The 20,912-nt window shown below is 35.1% G+C and overlaps 1 protein-coding gene across 15 annotated transcripts in view; it reads right to left on the reverse strand.

The window, feature by feature from the left end:
* The window catches only part of sick (sickie), a 1,461,343-nt gene that overhangs the window by 320,217 nt on the left and 1,120,214 nt on the right, over window positions 1-20,912 (reverse strand). For all 15 annotated transcript variants that reach the window (XM_081752883.1, XM_081752888.1, XM_081752884.1 and 12 more), the window contains one exon: window positions 13,941-14,109. In XM_081752883.1, the coding sequence (XP_081609009.1) occupies window positions 13,941-14,109 (169 nt within the window). The remainder of the gene's footprint in view (window positions 1-13,940; window positions 14,110-20,912) is intronic.

The following is a 20,912-nucleotide window of genomic DNA, read 5'->3' on the forward strand; positions in this document are numbered from 1 at the left end:
CCTAATTCGTTTTGTTTAATTTCAAAAGTTCTCTTATTTTTCCGACATACTGTGTAGTGAGAACAGAAAGAGTTAATTTTACCACGTAACGACTATGTACACTAACATAATACTTTTGATATCTTCATGAATTCCAATATAACTTCTGACTGGTTTTCTTTTGAATTGAGTTCTTAACAGGATAGAGGAACACAAGGTGAGATAGTTTTGAAATGAAATCTTCAAGTTTTACGTCCCACGGTTATGCCGGTTAGGCTAAAGGAGACGGTGATGATGAGAGATGAGTGAAATGGTGGAATGAAGAAAGTGGGAGAAAACGGGAGAACCCCGAGAAAACCCACGAGCACGGCGTTTGTCCACCACAAAGTCCACACTGAATTTTTTTTAGTTCATTTCTAAGACAGTTCTTCAAGTGGCTTATAGAACCATCTATTACCGCACAAAATATTCGGTTGCTTCTTGAGAAGAAGCGGATTTATTACGAAGACCTTTCAAGCGCCCAAATTAAACAATACAATACTATTTGGTATGTACCCTAAATTGCTTATTAACGCATTTATTTACAACAGAAATTTTAATCATGTGTGAAAGGTTTCTCGTAAAAATTCTAAAGCACTTAATGAAATCATGTCTTGCGTTTGCTGTATTTCATCGTTGGGTATTAATAAATAAAAGGATTCAAACTGTATAATTCGATTGGCATGTCATCTCATAGGACCACTTTTTTTTTTGTTTGTTTGTTTGTTTGTTTTGTTTTTTTTTTTTTTTTTTTGAATCACATCTGGTTTCACTATTAACTTTGCAATAAAGCCAAAGTGCGATTGCATGTTTTCTGTACGTAGTGTTTGCTACTCTAATGAAAATGAAACAAAGCTGTTGCGTCAATGAGCTCGAAGCTGCTTCTTATTAATACGTTCAAGTTTTATTGCCAAATTTTCTGCGTCGAAAACTTAACATTAGCTAACATGTCAGAAGATGGTTAGTTTAAAGTATCCAATGCCTATTAGAGAGGATGTTGCGAGAGCAATCCTACAAAATCTCAAATCTACACTGGATAAAACTTCATTCTACGTATAAGTCATTTTTAATAAATAAATAAATAAATAAATGAGACACATCCCCTCGGAATTTATCTTCTGAGTTCGGCCTTGATAATTTTCACGTAAAATGTTTAATTTATAACTTATAGTACATACATGATTATTGCGAAGACAGTATTTAAGCATACGTTATAAAATGTCACAATAAAAGGCTATGGAAAAATACGGCTGCATTGTTAACATTTTACCCTATATATGCTGCGGTAAACACGTTCAGATTTTTAGGATACGCCACTGGTTAAAGGTACATGAATGAATTTCAAAATTATTTCACATAGATTTTTTTTTAATGTTAATATTTTCTTTCTGATTTACATGTAAATATCTTCCAGATTCATTTCAATTACCCTCTTTCATACGCATTGTTGAATTATCATGTGTTGCAGAACTTGACTTTTCTACGCTTTTCTTGATTTCGCTCTTGCCACGACGTAGCCAAATGCTGATAAAATGGCAACCCTGTCTGTCGCTGATGCAGACGGCAGATCCCCTTCTGGCATGAAGGAGTAAGTGTTTCACTAACCCCACGTATCAGCACATCGACCACAAATTTATTATAATGAGAATCGGGGCTGCGGCACGAATGAAGTTTACCAACAACTCCCAAGTTTCTGTCCCCCTGACCAATAGAATTCCAGTTTCTTTTCCTCTTCCCCAGTTTCCAAAGTAACGAAGGCAAAGAAAGAAAGGGGGTTAAAAGCAGTTACACTATTTTTTTCTTTCTTTTTTGAATTTACTGTTCCCGTGAGAAAACTGCGTTTCTTCTTTTTGCTCTGAGCTACTAAGTAAGTACACCATCGTACATACCTACATACATACTTCAATAAAGGAAATATTAATTTTGAAAACCAGAGTGATAGTTGGGAAAGAAAGAATCAAATATACTAATGTCAAATGTTGCGTTTGAATTGATTCTTCAAAAGTCAAATCTGAGGCCTGCTTTAGATAAAGCAGTTAACGTAGGGCCAATTTAAAAATAATAATAATAATAATAATAATAATAATAATAATAATAATTGCTGTATTGCCGGACCAATTTACCAGACAAATTGGAGAATTCATTTTGGTTTGTGAGGAAGAGTAAGTGAAAGTAAGGTGAGGAAAACAGTTGAAGAATATACTTGTCATTAGTTGGTTTTGATTACGTAAGCGACACTATATATGAAAGCGGAAAGAACTATTTGGCGGAGAGGTACACTTGTTATGGTTTATGGGAAAGGCACGGTAGAATGATGCGTAAATGACAAGATTTAGTCATATTGTGTTTGAGTTTTATCGAGTTATACAAAAAAATAAGAAGTGTTAGTTGTTGAAATTGTGTGAAAGGCATAGTCTACTAAATAGGCAAACAGTTTATCGTAAGTATGGAACCGAACTGAAACTACAGAAAAGAGGAGCATCTAACCAAACCTAATCGAATCTAACCTAATTTAGTACATTTTGTTACTCTTTGGGATAGCATTTAATATCTTCTCCAAAGCTGTGCAACACATGAGTTATACATTTTATGGCATATAAAATGTTTTTCCACTATCCTCATTTATGAGTATATCCACCGCCACTAATGCACCTGCTCTCTACGGAGACACCCCCTTGCTAACGTTCGGGCCACCTGCTACGCTCCTGCCCTGACTCGCTTGGATAGCATTCGTACCTTTTAGTGGCCACGTAGCGCAAGCTGGTTCGTGTTCTATACACTAGTTTTTATGGCATAGGTCCATACTGTATTTCGAACAAGAGTCACTATCACGTAATCCAAGGTCACAACCTAGTGTTTTGAGAGAAACTAAATGTTATTCCTTTTTTTTTTTTTTTTTTCGATTTTCGTGTGGTCCGGCGATACAGCAGTAATGCTTTTTAAAAAGATCAAAGTATTAATCTTAAATTTACTGCTACATCAAAATGTAAGAAAATGAAATGAGATTTTTGATTTAAAGTTTCATTGTTATGCCATGAACCTTAAGAAACAATGATTATGAGAATGATTGATTGATGTAATGGTAATATGGAAGAATCCATGGACACAAATTTGATAACCTGGGATTAAATCAGGGACCTCTTGTTCTAGAAGTGAGCACTAACACTCATTTGCCCTGCTCCCTTATCACCGTTATGCTATTGTGTACAACAGCAAATGTTATACCTCTTTCATATCATATAATATTAGTCTTTTTAAGGAATAAAGTGGGGGCACTGTAATCTAGTTGATAGAGCGGTGGTCCCGTGTTCGATTCCCGGTCGGTGTTTCCCAATTTTAAGCATCCAGTCAGCATCATGAAGCAAACTGGGGAGTCACGTGATAAAAGACGTGGCGTCCACTAGATTTAGAAAGCTCCTGAAACGCCTGTTAGAGACAGCGTAGTTCGTCGCTAGGATGAATGTAGTTCAACAGTCGCTAACAGATGGCATTGCAGTGGCTCAGGTCCATAAAATGGGTTGCTACGCCAAGTAGTTTGGTTCGGTAGGAATAAAAGTACACTCTATTTAGTGTGATTTCATAACATTTCCTGATTGCAGCTCCATTGATTGGAGCGTCCCCTTCAGCATTAAGACCATACGACCTGGGCCCACAATTTAGCTTGAAATCCGAACTGCCAGGAATCGAGCCCGGGCCTTCTGCAGCGAAGAGCGAACGCTGACTATATAGTCACGAACAAGGATCTTATAAAATAGAGGATCTGCCCATATGTATCTTCATCCTATTAAATCAATGAAGCCAAAAACAACCAAACATCGGCACATCTGATTGGCTACTCTCGTTTCCACCATCGTTTGATTGGCTACTTTCTTTTCCGCCATGTTTGTTGGCTCAAAACATTGCGATCCTATTGGGTGGAGTGGGCAGAGTAGGGGTGGCGAAACTCTGACATATGGCTTCAAGATTTTGTTGTAAGGGCAGATCCTCTATTTTATAAGATTCTTGGTCACGAAGTCGATAGCAGCGCCGTACAGTGATGATTAAAATAAAATACGAGAAAAACTATAATTAATGCAAATCGCCTTTAGGTAGGTAATTGAGAGATTAGATTCATTAATGGAAGTTAATGAAACTTCATCTGAGACGTATCTTAAATATTAATTCATGGACTAATAGACTATTAGCGTTTAAGTATTCAGTCTGAGAAGGAACATACTACCGAACATATCAACGTGAAGTTCGTTCTATGGGCAAAATCAGTTAATATTGGCAATATATCTATGCTAAAGTATGTGAGGATAAATTTTAAAACAAAAATTTATCTTATTGTATTCATTGCTGCACAAGAATGGCTATTGCTGTAAAATGAATAATGGTTCTGCTTGTCTGGGGACTATCGACTACATTTTGTAAATTCGAATATTATCGTTCTGCTTGTTGCTGACAGGTGTCCAAATTCAACTTAACACATTTCAATCAAAGCCGATGTCGGCCCTAGTGCTAACTGTATTTTAAAATTCATTTCAAATGGTTCATTAGTTTCCTCAAAATGAGCGTGACAACCTCAAAAGTCACTTTTATATCTTGGGGGGAGGAAAAAAATAGAAATTGCCCCCTTCTCTCGTTAAATGCGGAATTTTCGGAAATGCTGTGGCATATTTCCACTTATTCTGAATAAAAAGTCTATAAACCAAAGTTTTATATTCCTAACATGTGTTCAATCTTAAGGAATTTAGAGATACGGCCACCTTATTATAAATATTGCGAATTCCCGCCTCTTTGTTCCGCCTTTTTCTTCCCTTCTAAGGGAAACAAAACAAAACAAAACAAAACAAAAAAAAAAAACTGAAACAGTTTTAATTATTTTAAATGAAAAATCTAAATACAAAATTTAAAGTCTAACTTTAAAGGATTTCGAGATATAGTTATCCTGCTATACCAATTATAACTCCGCCCCTTTTCTTCCTGCAATTTTTACCTTCCTAAGAGAATTTTTTTTAAAAAAAAACTGTAAAACATGTGTATTTTAAATGGCAAGTCCCTATATCGAATTTCAAATCTCTACCTTTCCGAGATACGGACATTTTACTATAATAATAGACACTCCTACCCCTTTCTCGTCGAATTTCCAAAAATCCTTCCTGAATGATACTTTACGTTACAAATCCTATGCACTGTAAGGATTTTAAGTTTCTGATCAGGTAAATTTGTTCCTTTTATTTTTTTTTTTTATTATTATTATTATTTTTATTTTTCTAAGCACCGTGATCAAGTTTCGAGGAAGAACCAAAAGCTAGGAAGTTTAAAAATTATGCAAAAATTAGAGCTAGAAGTTAAAAATAATTCCTTCCTTCACAATTGTGGCCAAGCCCTGTTCCAGTTGGTCCTTGTCCAAATTCAGTTCAGATGCCTTATTTGAGTAAAATAAAATGGCTTAACCAACCTCTCTGTACTATTATAGAAATTAAATTTAAAATCTTTTGTTTCATTAGTGGCATGTGATTTATTGCGTTGTAAATGTTGCGATAAATGTTGGAAAAATAACTCTTACATTCTGTTACAGGTTTCTGTAAATTTTTTTTTTTTTTTTTTTTTTGCCTATTTAGGTAGAATCTTCTGGAAGTTTTAGTTTATTGTTTACACGCTGAAAGTTTGGTAAAACAATCTATTTATTATTATTAATTGGTTACTTGTTTGGTGAGGAGTTACGGTTCTTAGTCTCTCCTAACCAATTCTTACTGCTTTCATGGGTATCCATTTTTATTTTCGGATTTCAAAATTTTCTCTTAGTTTTGAATTCCTGAGAGTTGAAAATATATGTATATATACACCTAACCCGTCAATAGTTGTCTATGAATTCTGGTGTGAAATTCATCTTTTCTGTATATTAATATTTCTGAAGAAGCTAAACTTGCTTTCTTTTTCTACTGAATACAAAGAAAAATGGACTGGTTTACAGAACTTGCAACCAATAAATAATAAACTACGACTCGCTCGGGAGAGTAATGGTCCCGGAAGTACTTTTTTTTTTTTCGCGCGCTACACTTGCCAGCTGTTTTACGCGCTATTCTAGCTAGCTGTTTTAAGTTGGTCATAAAATTTATATCATGGGGGTCAAGGTGGAACAAAACGAGCCCTGCAGAGGTTCTAATCCGTTCCTACTACTACTACTACTACTACTACTATACTACTACTCAGTAGCTTAGCCAGGATGTGCTTGCGGGGGGAAGTGTGCTGTTATAGGTACATATAGAAAAATTACAAACAAAAAAAAATATATATAAACATAAAAATATATAAAAAATTACAAGCATCAAAGTACATTGTCGGACCTCTTTGGGGGGGGGGGCTCTGGGCCCCCCTTCCCTACGCCACTGCTACTACTTATCTACACGAAAGTAAGTAAATCACGTTTTTGAGTACTAATTTCATCTTATTTTAATAAAAGAAGTGTTATGAAAATTTAAAAAAAAATAAATAAACTTTCCTGGACCAGGTTTGAAACCACGCCAAAAGCTATTTCCGTTACTAACACGTAGCGCTAGCATGCTCGGCCATGAGGACCGACAGCAGCAAGCGTTTGATTTCTGCTATATGTATGCGACGTGGCAAGGCATGGGTAACGCCAACCAATTAGAACCGTGTATTTCGTTCATACTTCCGGGAGCATTACTCTCCCGAGCTAGTCCTAATAAACTAAAAACACGTTTAAAATATTTGGCTTAAATGCGCCCGTGAAACCAGGCAAAAAATTACAGATACATCTAACGGGATACAGAAGTTATTTTACGGACAGTTTGCGAAACATTATGGTTTATCAAGTTCCAAACTCTTGTGAAAATCATATACAAATTATCACAAAAAGAGATATATCATCCAAAATTTAAGAGCATTCAAAGATGAAAAGAAAAGAAGAAAGACTTCTGGATTATGTAAATTATTATATCAATATAAATGTTGAGATAATATTAACGAAATAAAAAATTTACAAGAATCCAATAATAATACAGACAGGTTAGTTATAGAGTCATTTTTTAAATTCAAATAAAGGATCTGGGATTGAATTTGGATATAGCCAACGAGGAACGGGTTGGACACACAGTCTACATGAAGTTTTGAAATGTAAGAGGTTTATATCTTCAGATGCAGACCTAGTTTGTAGTAACCTATATCACTGTTTTGTTGCAAGTACTTGTGATATGGTAATTTTAATATAAAAATTGGTGGAAGAATTTCGGTCTTTAAGACGAAGTCTCCGGGGGAATTTACATCAGAGGGATTACCTACACGTGGGACGAATCCATATATGTATCTCCTTCTAATTTTAGTTTCTTTTCCCTTGTTTGCCTGAAATACCTCCAAAACTTGAACCTCATGTAGGTTCGAAAGATTGCTATTCAAAACTATGATTGCGAAGCACACTCGTAACTAGCACAATTTCTGTGTTAGTGATAACTCTTATATCAACTAAAAGTGTGTAGATTTTTTCATGCTTAAATGATGACTATTTGCCTCCTCGCAATCCCAGCTTTCTTTAAAATCTAGTAACACTATTGTTTATACTTTTCAATTATTTTATTGCCAGAAGAAGTAAAAGTATCTCATATAAGTACAGTCCGCAGCAAAAAAGCCTGCAACATGAGCATGTAAGTTTATTGTGAAACGACGAAGTCTTTTGCTCCAAAATAAGTGTGCAGGGGAGGACGCCGAGATTTCTCTTGGCGTGATTCGTGCCACTTAGACGTTATGTTGATTCCCTGGGCTGTTAGGCGTAGTTTCACAATAAACGTACATGCTCATGTTGCAGGTTTTCTTTGCTGCGGACTGTACAAAGATTCACTCTGAGCTTTCTTTGACAAGTGTACCAGCGGTGATCTTTACAATTTATAAGCAATTTTAAATTTATTATTTTTAAAAAATAAAGAAAAATCGTGATATTAGTCGAAAATTTTGCTTAAACTTCCGCATAATCCCACATCAGTGAAGAACTGAACTGGTCTTATATGACAGATGCTGAATCGTTCTTGAAAATCTAACGTTTTCAACAGTTAACATTGGTTAGGCGGCAAATAGTGACGCGGAAAGTTACCTAACCTTATCTACCTAAATAGTTTTCTATTAAAACCGAATACCAATAAATGAAGCTACCGAGGTGGAAACAAAGAATCGTTCCGCTTCACACTAGCACGGAAACCCTTCTATTTTAAGAATAATGCACCAGTAATGAGTTACTAACAGGGGTTGGACACGAAAATCCGGTCTGTATACCACTTAGTTACTGAAACTATGACACGAAGTCCTGGGAAGTCTACCACAAAAGTGGCTCAATAGGTCAAGGTAAACAGAAGAAGGTACTGATGTTCTTTGAAAGTCTTAAAATGCCGACCTTACCGAGTGGCAATTGAGCAACAATTGAAGGAGACTGGCGAAAATAAGCTGTTACTTTCCGTATTTAGACTCACTGATGTTATTTTATGAGCGACGAAACCTGGTCTCATAGTTCGGGCAGCGTTAATTCGCAGAACACGAGGTATTAGACAACACAAAATCCTCATGCATTACGTCAACACAATCAAGAGATAGACGTATCGTTTCGACCAAACTTGGAAAAGAAAATGGGGCTAGTTACAAGTCCATAATTAACATGAACGTCTCCTTAACCTTTTGGGTGGGATGATATTCCAATCTAAGAACAGGAACATGAGTTAGGTATCTTCCAACAGAATGGTGTGACTATTTATAATTCTGACGCTTCACTTACTAGTGTTCATGAGATGTTTACATATAAATGCGTAGTCAGCAAAGACTTGTGGCCGCAAAGGTCACCTGACCTATCGACATGCGATTATTATTCGTGGCGTTCTTGAAAGGAAAGATGAAAAGAACTGAACGATAATATCAGAAATATCATCAAAAGTATCACAGAGAAATTCAACAATTCTGTACATGAATCTGGTTAAACGTGCTTAGAAGTGTTCGAACATTTGTGGATAGCGTTCACGTGATTTATTGTGAAAATTAGTACTCATTGCAATCTCATACTTACGATTAAACCATCTTCGTGCCAGAGTGAGGTGACCGGCGTCTCATGCTTAACCCTGTCTTTTTCCGTTCATAATAGTGTAACTATTCTTTCGATAAACTTTGTGTGGAGAAACAGAAGTACAGTGTCAAACGAGAAAGTTGCGTCTCTATTTGGTCAACTCGTACCCACAGATAGCAAAGATCTTTTCAAAGGAAGTCGTTTATTCAAACTAAACTGTTAAGGTAATAATATGGATCTGAACGTGTTCTAGTAATGTAAATATTTTTTCTTCAAATTCTCATTGATAATTCAGGCAACATTACCGATTACCTTCCATTGGGATGACTTTATTTTTTTTTTTATTTATATTATTTTTATTTTTATTTTTTTTAAGTTTAAATTTGTAATACATGGTGTCTACTAAAATTCTAAAATGAAATTTCATGACTTTTTCGTGACCTTCTCTTTCCCAAGCCATAAAATTTAGGAATATTCTTTAGAGCGAATTTGGCCGAATTTTCATGTATGCGATAGAAGCGTGCTTTGCTTGTGATTTGGTACCGTCTAAAGCCGATCATAGACATTTTTGGTGGTGAATTTTGACGTTTTATAGAACAAAAATTTCCAGTCTATACTTATGTTTGTACAGATAAAATAATCGTGACTCAAAAGCTAAATTTCGTGACTTTTTCTTTATTTTCGTGATAGTTTTCTGATTTCGTGACCTTTTCATCACTTTCGTGACCGATAGACACCCTGTAACAGATGTTCGGCTAATCACATACTTCAATGGCAAATAATCTATGTATTACAGTAATCGGATACCTTCTATAATCTTATCGTCTTTCTAATGCCATTTAATTTATAAATGTCTTAAAAGTGCGCTGTTTAGTTAACATTAATTAATATTCTCTATTTATAGAATCCAACTTATTGACATTATTAAATATTCGTTAAAAAATTTGCTTCTTTTTCGTCCACACCACCACATTAGAAAATTGTATAGTGAAGATGCTGGACATGAATTTTCTTTGCTTATTGAGACAAGGGCCACATTAAGTGCAAATAACGTAATTACTTAATACGTTAAAGTATTCATTTTATACGACCTTACCTGAAAATAAGAAATTAAATTCCACGTACTAGTGTATGTTTATTTTTATTTAAATCCCAATTACTGCGATGCCTATTTCAACAAATTGGCATCTTCAGAGGACGTAACCCTTGAGTAACAACTATAAGTAAAAAGCTTACTACTCACCGCAGACCAAATGTTTATCTAAGAAGTACTTTCGGAAATTACTATTTCCATCCTCACCTTAGCAGTTCGAGAAGTAATTTTAAAATGGGCAAATAAAAAAATTAAATAAAATAAAATCTTTTTCGAACTGCTAAGCTGAGGACGGAAATAGTAATTTCCGAAAGTACTTCTTAGATAAACATTTGGTCTGCGGCAGGGACGCACCCACGGGGGAAGGGAATACACCGGGTCCGGATTCGTCCCCCCCCCCCAAAAAAAAAAATTTTCTTAACTCAATATACAATTTCACACTTTCTAAATAAAACTCTACTTGTTTAACAGGGAAATGACTGATGTAGCATGAAAATTTTATCTTACACTTTATCTGTACTACTACTCTTACAAAAGCAATCTACATTAGTTCCTGTAACTTTTTTCTGAAAATATAGGTGGAAATATTTTACAATTACTTATCGTCTTTTAGAGTGCAGAGACAGTGACTTGCAGTACTGGACCCCTCTCCTTCAAAAACTTGGACTCCTCCTACCAAAATTTCTGGGTGAGCGCCTGGTCTAGGGTGAGTACTGTTTTTTTTTAAAGTTATTTCTAAGTACAATCACCGCTCGCAATATATTGTGATATGTAACTCATGTAGCTCTTAAGTGTTTAAACCGAGGTTTTCACATGATGGTTTTCTCCAATGATTGGAAAACACAACTTTTTGAAGACACTGCTGAAATCTTAAATTACAATAATTAAAAATACACTCGAATTGTGATAGAGTTATAGTATTTCAGTAGTGTCTTTAAGAAGTTGTATTCGCCAACCAATGAAGAAAACAATCAAATGAAAACTCAGTTAAAATAATCAGGGGTTATGTCCTGCGAAAATGATGCCAGAGTGATGAAATAGACATAGAAATAATTATTTATTTATATTTATTTTTATTTATTTATAAATGTTTCAGACACATCTATGTACGTTTTATACTAAAACGAAGTAAGTAAGAAATAACAAAAAAAGCAAAATATATACATCTGACATCTGAAATAACATCTGACGATAGACTATTAAACAATGATTCCAGCCCGAAATATAAGGAACGTTGAATAACTGGAAGTCTGGGTGTTACAGACGATAGTAACGTATGATTGCGAGTAAGGCGAGAAGGTACAGGAAAACTGAGAACAGAAACCATGAAATCGGAGTTAATTTTCCCATTGATAATTTTATGGAGAAACAGCAGGTCTGCCACCATGCGTCGAGTATTTCGAGTTTGAATATTGACTGTTTAGAAGCTGTTTTACTACGACTGCGCTCTGAAGGAACTCTGTTTCACAATGGCAAGAAAAAAAAAAGTTAAGAACAGAATCAAAATGAGGCAAGTTTGAAGCACAGGCCATATTCCATATCGGTGAGCAGTATTCAATTTTAGAAGATGTAAAAGCTTTGAAGTAGGGTGACTTGAAATCGCGAATTTTAGTAAATCTGTAAAAAAAATATCCAGTATTCTCATAGCACTCTTCACACTAACAGTGATGTGATCAGCGAATGTAAGTTTCTCATCAAATACTACTCCAAGATCTTTGTGTGTCAGAACTCTTTCGATAGTACTGTTATTAATATGATATCTGTAATAAATTTTATTTTTCTTCAAGGAAATACTAAAAGTGAAACATTTTTGAGGGTTCAGTTTCACATTCCAAGTTGCACACCAGTAATTAGATTTAAATAAAACGAAATATACACTAAATACGTGAAATTTACTTCGTTCTTTGTTGTAACTTCTCATCTAAAATCAACAAGTATTTATTCAATGTCACGGATAATATAATTTAGCAACTAAAACATGAACAGCACTACAGATAGCTGTGTAAACTACAGATAGCTGTCATCGTTTATCTTTAGGACAGGCCAACTTTTAACGAGCTTTACCAGAAACCCACATGATGCATACTACTATTTGCAGGCCATATCTACATTTGAATTTGAGCATCAACATTTATGTAACCGTTTGTTGTTGGGTTAGCAAACAAAAGATACACGTACACAATTTAAAGTTTTAATTAACTTATCACATTTTTAACCTACACCATACAGCGAACCAAAGGCTTCTCAGAGGGAAGGGGAGGAATAACTAGTATATAAAGCAAATTCATGTTTACCCATCAAAGGACATTTAGGAAGATTTGGAGAAATCAATAAATTTAATACATCAAAATCTCGGCTCATTTCGAAGAAAGAATATTTCCCAATATAAGTCAATAGGCTGGAAAAGGAACATGGTGGTGATTCTTAAGCTCAATTATGCCCATGTAAAATTTTGTAGAAAATTTTAGTTTTCTAGTTATCAACAAAGAGAAATAGTTATGCAGAACTCCTTCGTGGCTAAGCGGTTAGCATGCGCGCCTTTGGCGCGGGAGACCCGGGTTCGATTCCCGGTGGAAGCTCATGTGGTTCGGATTCCACGTTAATCAGTAGGTCCACGTCTCATATAGCCTCGCTGCTGAACGGGACGTAAAACTCAAAAATCAATCAATCAATCAGAAATAGTTATGCTGTTACAATTTTACTCCTTTTGCTGCAATTCCTTGCAAAATATTCCAGACACCTATGGATACGAAAGTTTTACATGACTACACCGCTCCTGTTAGACCTAATACTAATTTTAATGCATTTCAGTAGCACGTCAATTACATTGCTCCTTTAAATATGAATAGAAGAGAAAGTCTGGGAAGATACCAAAAAGTACAAGAAACACATGTTTGGTTAACATGTCCTCCAAAGCAGTGTTCGAAGTGGAGAAAAAGCAGAGGCGGTAGGTTCTATTACGATTTTGACTCTACATACTGGTTATTGAAACGTTGAAATACACTGAGGGTATGTTGCCTAAAAGATTGCATTTCTATTTACATAATGGCTCAAAACCATGGGAAAGCTCCTCAGTAGTTACGGTAGGGGACTTGGAGATGCTTTGCCCTTCGCCCCCAACTTTGTGAGAAAAATAATAATAAAAATATTCCCTTATGTTGTATTATAGAGAACTATATACGAAAATGCTCAAAAACCAAGTTTTTATATTAACAATTTGTAACCAATTTCCCGTGGAAGAACTCCCGGATTTCCCGCTCGACTAAAGGGTATTTCAGATCCTCGAAATGTCCTTCTTGCACAGCAGATAACCCCTAAATCTGTCCATGCCCAAAACATGGCATTTATATGTATTAAGGCACGAAGACACACACATACAATTGAATTGAAACAATTGAATATGGCCCAGCACAATACAAATTAGGTGAACTTCTTTGTAGACACCTCATTTTAAAAACAAAAGAAATTAGTTCTACATGCAAAGCTATTCGTTAATTACTGTATCTAAAAATAGACTTATTAAAGGTATATTAGCATTCACTTTTCAGTTACGGTATGTCTTGATCACTGAAAACTTAAGAGGCGGTATGACATACCATCGCATACCGTCTTACTTCGACCACTGCTCCAAAGCGAATGATCCTCACCGTACAAGCAACTTGAAGGAACGTTGTAAAACATTGACCGGTCTGCTCAACATAATTTCGTTACTCACAAAACTATATTGAAAAGTTGTTGAATGCTACAGTTCCTCTGCGATAACTGAAATTATATATTCTCTCTTACCTGTCTTCGTGTGGAATCTTTCCCTCTCGATTGTTTGGTTGGTACTGCACCTGCTGAACGCGGCGTGCGTAGAGAGAAGCCCCGCCTTCTGACATATAGCCATCGTACGATTCAGGAATTGGTTTGTTTTGGCCACCTCCTCGAAGAACATCGCCGTCAGACATGTAGCCTACGCAAACAAAACAAAGCGAAATTAATTAAAATATTCATATATTATAAATTTGGACTAAAATTTGCTTTAATACCTGGGCCAGTTTAATATCTACTGGAATATTAATCTAGTTCTATTCATAACTGTTAATTTCTATCTAAAGTGTTTCGTAAATATTTTGATCTTTCATTTAGGGTAAAACATTTTCATTGCATACTGTTTAATCGTCTTGTAAATTTTCACCGTTAGTCAAGAACAGTGGCTACTTTGTTGTAAATGTGAGTCATGGATATTAACAGATTTTTTTTTCTCCAGTAAACAAGATTTTGAAAATTTCAGACTTGACCTAATGGAGACATGTTAGCCTATAATCTTATTTATCCTCTTTGACGATTTGCTTACCACGCAGCCAAAAATTAATGTGTGTGGAGAAAGGGAAATACATACCGCAGAACCGTATATTCCAAAACCTGAGCGAATAGACGCTGAAATCGCTATAAAGAAATTAAAGAAATACAAATCTCCAGGTGTGGACGAAATTTCGGCTGAGTTAATTTTAGCTGGTGCGGAAAAATGTGTAACAAGATACACAAACTCATTCTCCTTATCTGAACAAGAAGAATTGCCACAACAGTGGAAAGAATAAACCATTATTCCAATTCACAAGAAAGGCGACAAAACTGACTGTAATAATTATCGAGGCATTTCTCTTGTCAACGTCCTATAAAATCCTTTTAAACATTTTTTTTTTTTTTTAGCAAGATTGACTCCATACGCAGATGAAAATTATTGGAGATTACCAGCGCGAATTTATATATTTCATAGTTATATATTTAGTTTATGCAATTCGAAGCACCCTATCTGCTTGTTAAAATACTTTCTAGCAAGTAAGCTCTTCCAGGCCATACCTCTAGTATCTTCACGTATTAATAAAACACCCTGACGAAAGCTCTAAATATATTAAAAACTCTTTTGTAACTATTTCGGCAATGTATCATCCCCTTCAGACACGTTCTGTTTTGTTAATATTGTGGAATATACTCAAAAGTTGAAATGAACAATATATAATCCTAGTATCTTGTATTACAGGAAATTCTATGTTAGGTCAGAAATATTGAAATTAATAGTGTGCCGTGTTGTTTTCGTACAGTGCCAAAAATAAAAACTGACCCTATCACTAGTAGTTGAGAGGGCTTAAAAAAGGCTCAGCAAAAGGAAGATGAGGCTCCGAATCCTCGTCATTCCAGCGTTCACATTTTACTGACTGAGTAATTATATTTAATATTGGTGCTAAGTGCATGAAAACCATTTTCAACGTAAATAAGGACAAATCTTATCTCAATTGCTCTCAATGTTTAAATACGTCAATAACAAAAAACCACATGTTTTGTTTGGTATTGCCGAACAGTCAAAGGAAACAAAGGCAAGAAGAGGAGAGGGCGTAATGATCGGTGGTTTCTTCTACGCAACGAAATTAACAAGCACTGATTGCATCAAAGAATGGTTGACAGATGAAGGTAGCTCAGCGGAGAATTCCCATGTTCTTCAGCCCTAGGCATTTATTTGGTTTGTGAGATTTCATTTTTATTTTTTGTGCATATTTTGAGTTATTAATTGAAGATCTCTAATTTTTACTTAACCTACTCTGAGTATCAACAATGACTTGATTTCTTTTTTCTTTTTTTTTTTTCTGCAAGTGTTCTGTATATATAAAATAATAATCATGCCTGTTGTGCTGTATGGTTGTGAAACATGGTCGCTGAAATCTGAGCGAAGAATGTAGACAAAATATTCGAGAATAGGATCCTGAGACAAATATTCGGACCCAATAGGAACGGAAATGTAGGATGGCCGAAACTTCATAACGAGGAACTACATAATATATATCGTTCACCAAACATTGTTAAGGTCAACAAATCTAGGAGGCTCAGGTGGGCAGGTCATGTAACCAAAATGGAAGAAAGTAGGAACACTTTCAAAGTCTTAGCTGGAAGTCCAATCGGAAAACGGCCATTAGGAAGACCTAGACAGATGGTAGGTGTGTCGAAATAGAAATACGAAGTAGAAACTGGATCTAGTTTGCTAAGGTTAAAAGTCGGTGGAGGGCTTTACTAAACATGGCATTGAACCTCCTGGTTCCACAAGTCATAAAGTGGGTGGATGAGTGAGTTAGTTGGCAAGTACTCTTATAAACCATACGTCCTGATAGGTTCTTGGGTCCTGATTTTAAATTTTTTTCTGTCATGCCTATGTAACTCTGCGGCTGAATGGAACTCTGGAAACGTCTGAAAAGGAATCAGAGTCTATTAAGATGTTCATGTAACTCGCAAGAGTCTTCTTTATGTTTCTGGGAGAAGTTAGGGATATGTTAGAATGATTTTTGCAGTGCCTTCAGGCAGTTTGAAATTCCTTAATAAGCTAATCAGTTCTTTGGTAGTACGGAATAAGATTTCTCGATGTCACAGTGTATTTTCGCTTTTTCTTGCCTTGTTTTCTACTAAATTCAACCTTAACCAAATTTCTCACGTCTGTTTCATTCAGTTTTTAAGAAAAACGAAAGAAAACAAACTGTGTATTTCAATTTGAAGTTTATGGATAAGTAGTGTACGTTTGATTGCTCTTCTGAAATCTTTTTATGTGTAAATTCATTTGGAAATATATCCTAAAGGGGACACGCGACTATCTTTTCTTTCCCTGAAACTATTATTGGATTTGCTTTTGAACTTAGAAATGGAAAAATAAAATAATTTATTATTAGTTTCGATTTCTACTGTCAACGAGAGTTTCCGATGAAAAAATGTAAATTGTTGAACACGGATTCTAGTTGTTCTTCATCTAACGTAAGATCAGAGTATCATCGACGTATCTGATGTAATGAGTGTATGGCATTGCTGTGATCTGAAAAATTTATAGAGCTTCAAGAACTTTAGGAACAGTCTCGCTTCATCCAGTTATTCCCGACAAAAATACGATTTTAACATTTTCCTAGTTTCTTCCACCAGAACTATTTCGCATAATCTGGTTGTCTTGAGGAGTTTACAAGACTATGTCTACCTACGATGAAATTTGCATAGGCGTGACTAAAATATTAACAAGAATTTTAGGAATGATCCAAAAACTGGATCAAAAGATTGCGATCTTGGCCAAGAATTTTAGGAATGATTTAAAAAAAAAAATACAAGATTGTAATCTTGGCCAAGAATTAGTTTTTGGATCAGGAGCCACAAAATTCTTGAACGGCCCCTAAATCGAGTTTCATATTTTGTACGGAACAAGCACATCATATTGAGTTAAGTGATAGCTTAAGTTTGGCTACACTATATGACTATATGTGTAGTTCTGCAGACATAAGGCGTTTCCGGTTAAGGAAGGTAGACCTACGCACAAAAAAAAAAAAAAAAAGCATATAATGAACATACTGACATAAAATAAGATGCTGTACGTATCTCAGTCAATGTACAGTATTTATGTCTACTACGAATTAATATACGCATGAACAGAAAAAAATACTGTACACACGTTAGCTTAATCTTTTCCAATAGCGATAGAGCAGGGTGTCTACTAAAATTCCAAAATGAAATTTCGTGACCTTTTCTTTACCAAATCATAAAATTTTCTAACATTTTGAAGAGTGAATTTGGGTGCGAATTAGACCGAATTGTCATCCATGCGATAGAAACGTATTTTGCTTGCGATTTGGTAGCGTCTAAACCCGACCATAGACATTTTTGGTGGTGAATTTTGACATTTTATAGAACAAAAGTTTCCAATCTGTACTTATATTTGTACAGTTTAAAAAAATCGTTACCCAAAAGCTAAATTTCGTGACTTTCATGACCTTTTTCTGATTTCGTGACTTTTTCGTGACATTCGTAACAGATAGACACCCTGTGTTTATATATATATATATATATATATATATATATATATATATATATATATTACACATCGCTGCTTGTCTGCTGCTCAACTTTCCAGAAGAACTTTAGTCTGAGAAACCACACTAAGCATATCAGTGTCATTTCGACATAAGACAAATATTGAAGTTCCTTTAAATTTTTGACAGAATCTTGATACGTCTTTAGCCTACACTCTTCTTCCAACTCAATGCCTTATTTCTCTTCTTCCTCCACCTCCTCTTCTTCTTTCAGACTTTCTGTATAATTCTTAACAAAAGCATGTATATCCATCGTGTCTGCTTCGGTTTGCAGATCACCGTCTGTTTTGCTCAAAAAAATATATATAACTTCTCATAGTATGTTTAAGAACTTTCTAAATGCTCCACTCCGAAACTTGAAATTTTCCATTCAGAGGCTTATTTTGATTTCCGTTGTCTGGATAATACAGTTTCCGTTTAACATAATTTTCGCAAGTAAATTCATGGAACCGTGAAATATGCCCGTTTAACACAAGTTTCCTTTTAATAGAAGGTCCGTTGAAGACAGGTTTTGCTGTATATGAACCGATAAAACTTACTGAGGTGAACGAAATTATGTTTGTATTAATGATGTAAGTGTAAAGCTCATGTTTAGTTTTCGAGAGAACTGGAAGAAAATTAATTTCTTCTCAAATCTAAAAACTGATACTGTGAAATTGGTACGAAATTACACTCTGATTGAGCTCTTTACTATTACATTAGCAGAACGGCAATACATAACACTATTAATGAGATATAGCCTAAATTATTATTGACTTAAATTTTAACTTCTGTTTAACTAAAATTTTGTCCAAAGACTCGATATATCCTCTCAAACTGAACAAAACAAAATATCTCAGGATAAATTCACATGCATAGTTTTCGACAAAATTTAGAACAAGCAAACTTTTGTGGCATTAAAAGTATGCCGGTCGTTCCCAAAAATAACTGACAATTTTTACTTTGCTGGGAGAAAACATGAAATCTTTCAACTTTGCAACGCACGGCTAGGCTAGGGTAAAGGATACAGAGATGAGAAATGAATAAAATGGTGGAATTGAAGAAAGTGGGAGGAAACGGAAGAACCCCGAGAAAACCCATGCACACGGTGTTTGTCCACCACAAACTTCACTTGGTGCGAGCGTGGATCGAACCAGAGACCCCATGTATCAGAGGTAAACGCTCTACCACTGAGCCACCGCGGCCACTTTGCTGAAAGAAACAGTTATTTATGTACTCTATATGCAGTAAAATGCACTCTTAATTAAGAGATTGTATTTGTTGTTATTTGTCTTAACTCCTTTATGCACTTACTATTTAATTTCAATGGATAATTGTTGGAGGTAGAGAACTTCTTGTCTTCTTAGGAATTAGATTTCTGGGCTTTCGGCATCTATGGCTATGATAGCCCATCACTAGGATTAGGACAAGGAATTAGATTTCTGGGCTTTCGGCATCTATGGCCATGTTAGCCCATTACTAGGATTAGAATTACTAATTAGATTTCTGGACTTTCGGCATCTATGGTCATATTAGCCCATCACTAGGATTAGAATTAGGAATTAGATTTCTGGGCTTTCGGCATCTATGGCCATGTTAGCCCATTACTAGGATTAGAATTAGGAATTAGATTTCTGGGCTTTCGGCATCTATGGCCATGTTAGCCCATTACTAGGATTAGAATTAGGAATTAGATTTCTGGACTTTCGGCATCTATGGCCATGTTAGTCCGTCGCGTATGAGGGATGATGTTCCTCAGCGATCACATTATCCAAGGAAAGGGAAAAAAGAAAGGATTGGGGAAGGAAGGAAGTGGCCTGGGACCTATATATTAGGTACCATACCGGCATTTGCCTGGTGTGAATGAGGAAAATCCAGGAAAGTCTCACTCAGGATGGTTGGCTTTTACACTTTTTCGACCGAATGGCTCCACCGGGAATCGAACCCCGAGACCGCTCGCACCAATTCTTGTTTTCTTATTCGCGCTTTCCCGTCAAGTATGTCATATTTCTGGTATGTTTTCTTCCTGTGATCAATATTTGTTCTAACTTAGCAATCAGATTTATTCATCCATGTTTGAAAATTTTGTGTTGCATTACATCATAGTATGTATTTGATTATTTTTTATTTATTTATTTTTTTTAATGTGTACGTAAATAGCCCTAGTGCAAACTTATTACAGTTTCTTGACAAAAATGTAAAAAACCTTTCCATTTGTGTTTTTCCCATTCTACAGCTTACAGGGGAACAGTAACCGAAATTTTTTTAAATACACCATATTCTTAAAAAGAAACCACAATGAATGTGGATCAAAGCAATTTTAAACAAAAATTTTGATAATAGAATGAGATACACACGCAAATTTGATGTAACACAAAAATTCAAATATTTAAAAACATATTTATAAAAAAAATTATAATAAATAAATATTTTACATAAACAGATTAATATTTAAAAATAAATAAACAAAATTCAATAACTACACAAACTAATCACAACAAGAAAAACCTTGGCAACACTGTCTCACTTGGCGGAAAACCGAACAAGACGACGAAAAAAATAGTACTTCTTTAAAAATTATTCGTCTACATTATTAAGTATACTTAAGTGGCTGTCCCACTTTCCCTCAATAAGGAACAGTTTTACGTTAACTTCATACCCCACTTAAAGAGAACACAACTTTGTGCGCTGAAAGTGTGAGTACCAATGGTGTGCAATCATCATCATCATCATCATCATCATCATCATTATTATTATTATTATTATTATTATTATTATTATTATTATTATTATTATTATTATTATTATTATTATTACCGCTTTTAGTTTATTTATCTGACGGCCGTCTCTGGCAAGTGTAGATTATTTGAAGAGTTTTTCCTCTCCAAGACATATGACAGGTATC

The sequence above is a fragment of the Thermobia domestica genome, chromosome 3, assembly GCF_964235325.1.
Source record: "Thermobia domestica chromosome 3, izTheDome1.hap1.1, whole genome shotgun sequence".
NCBI lineage: Eukaryota > Metazoa > Arthropoda > Insecta > Zygentoma > Lepismatidae > Thermobia > Thermobia domestica.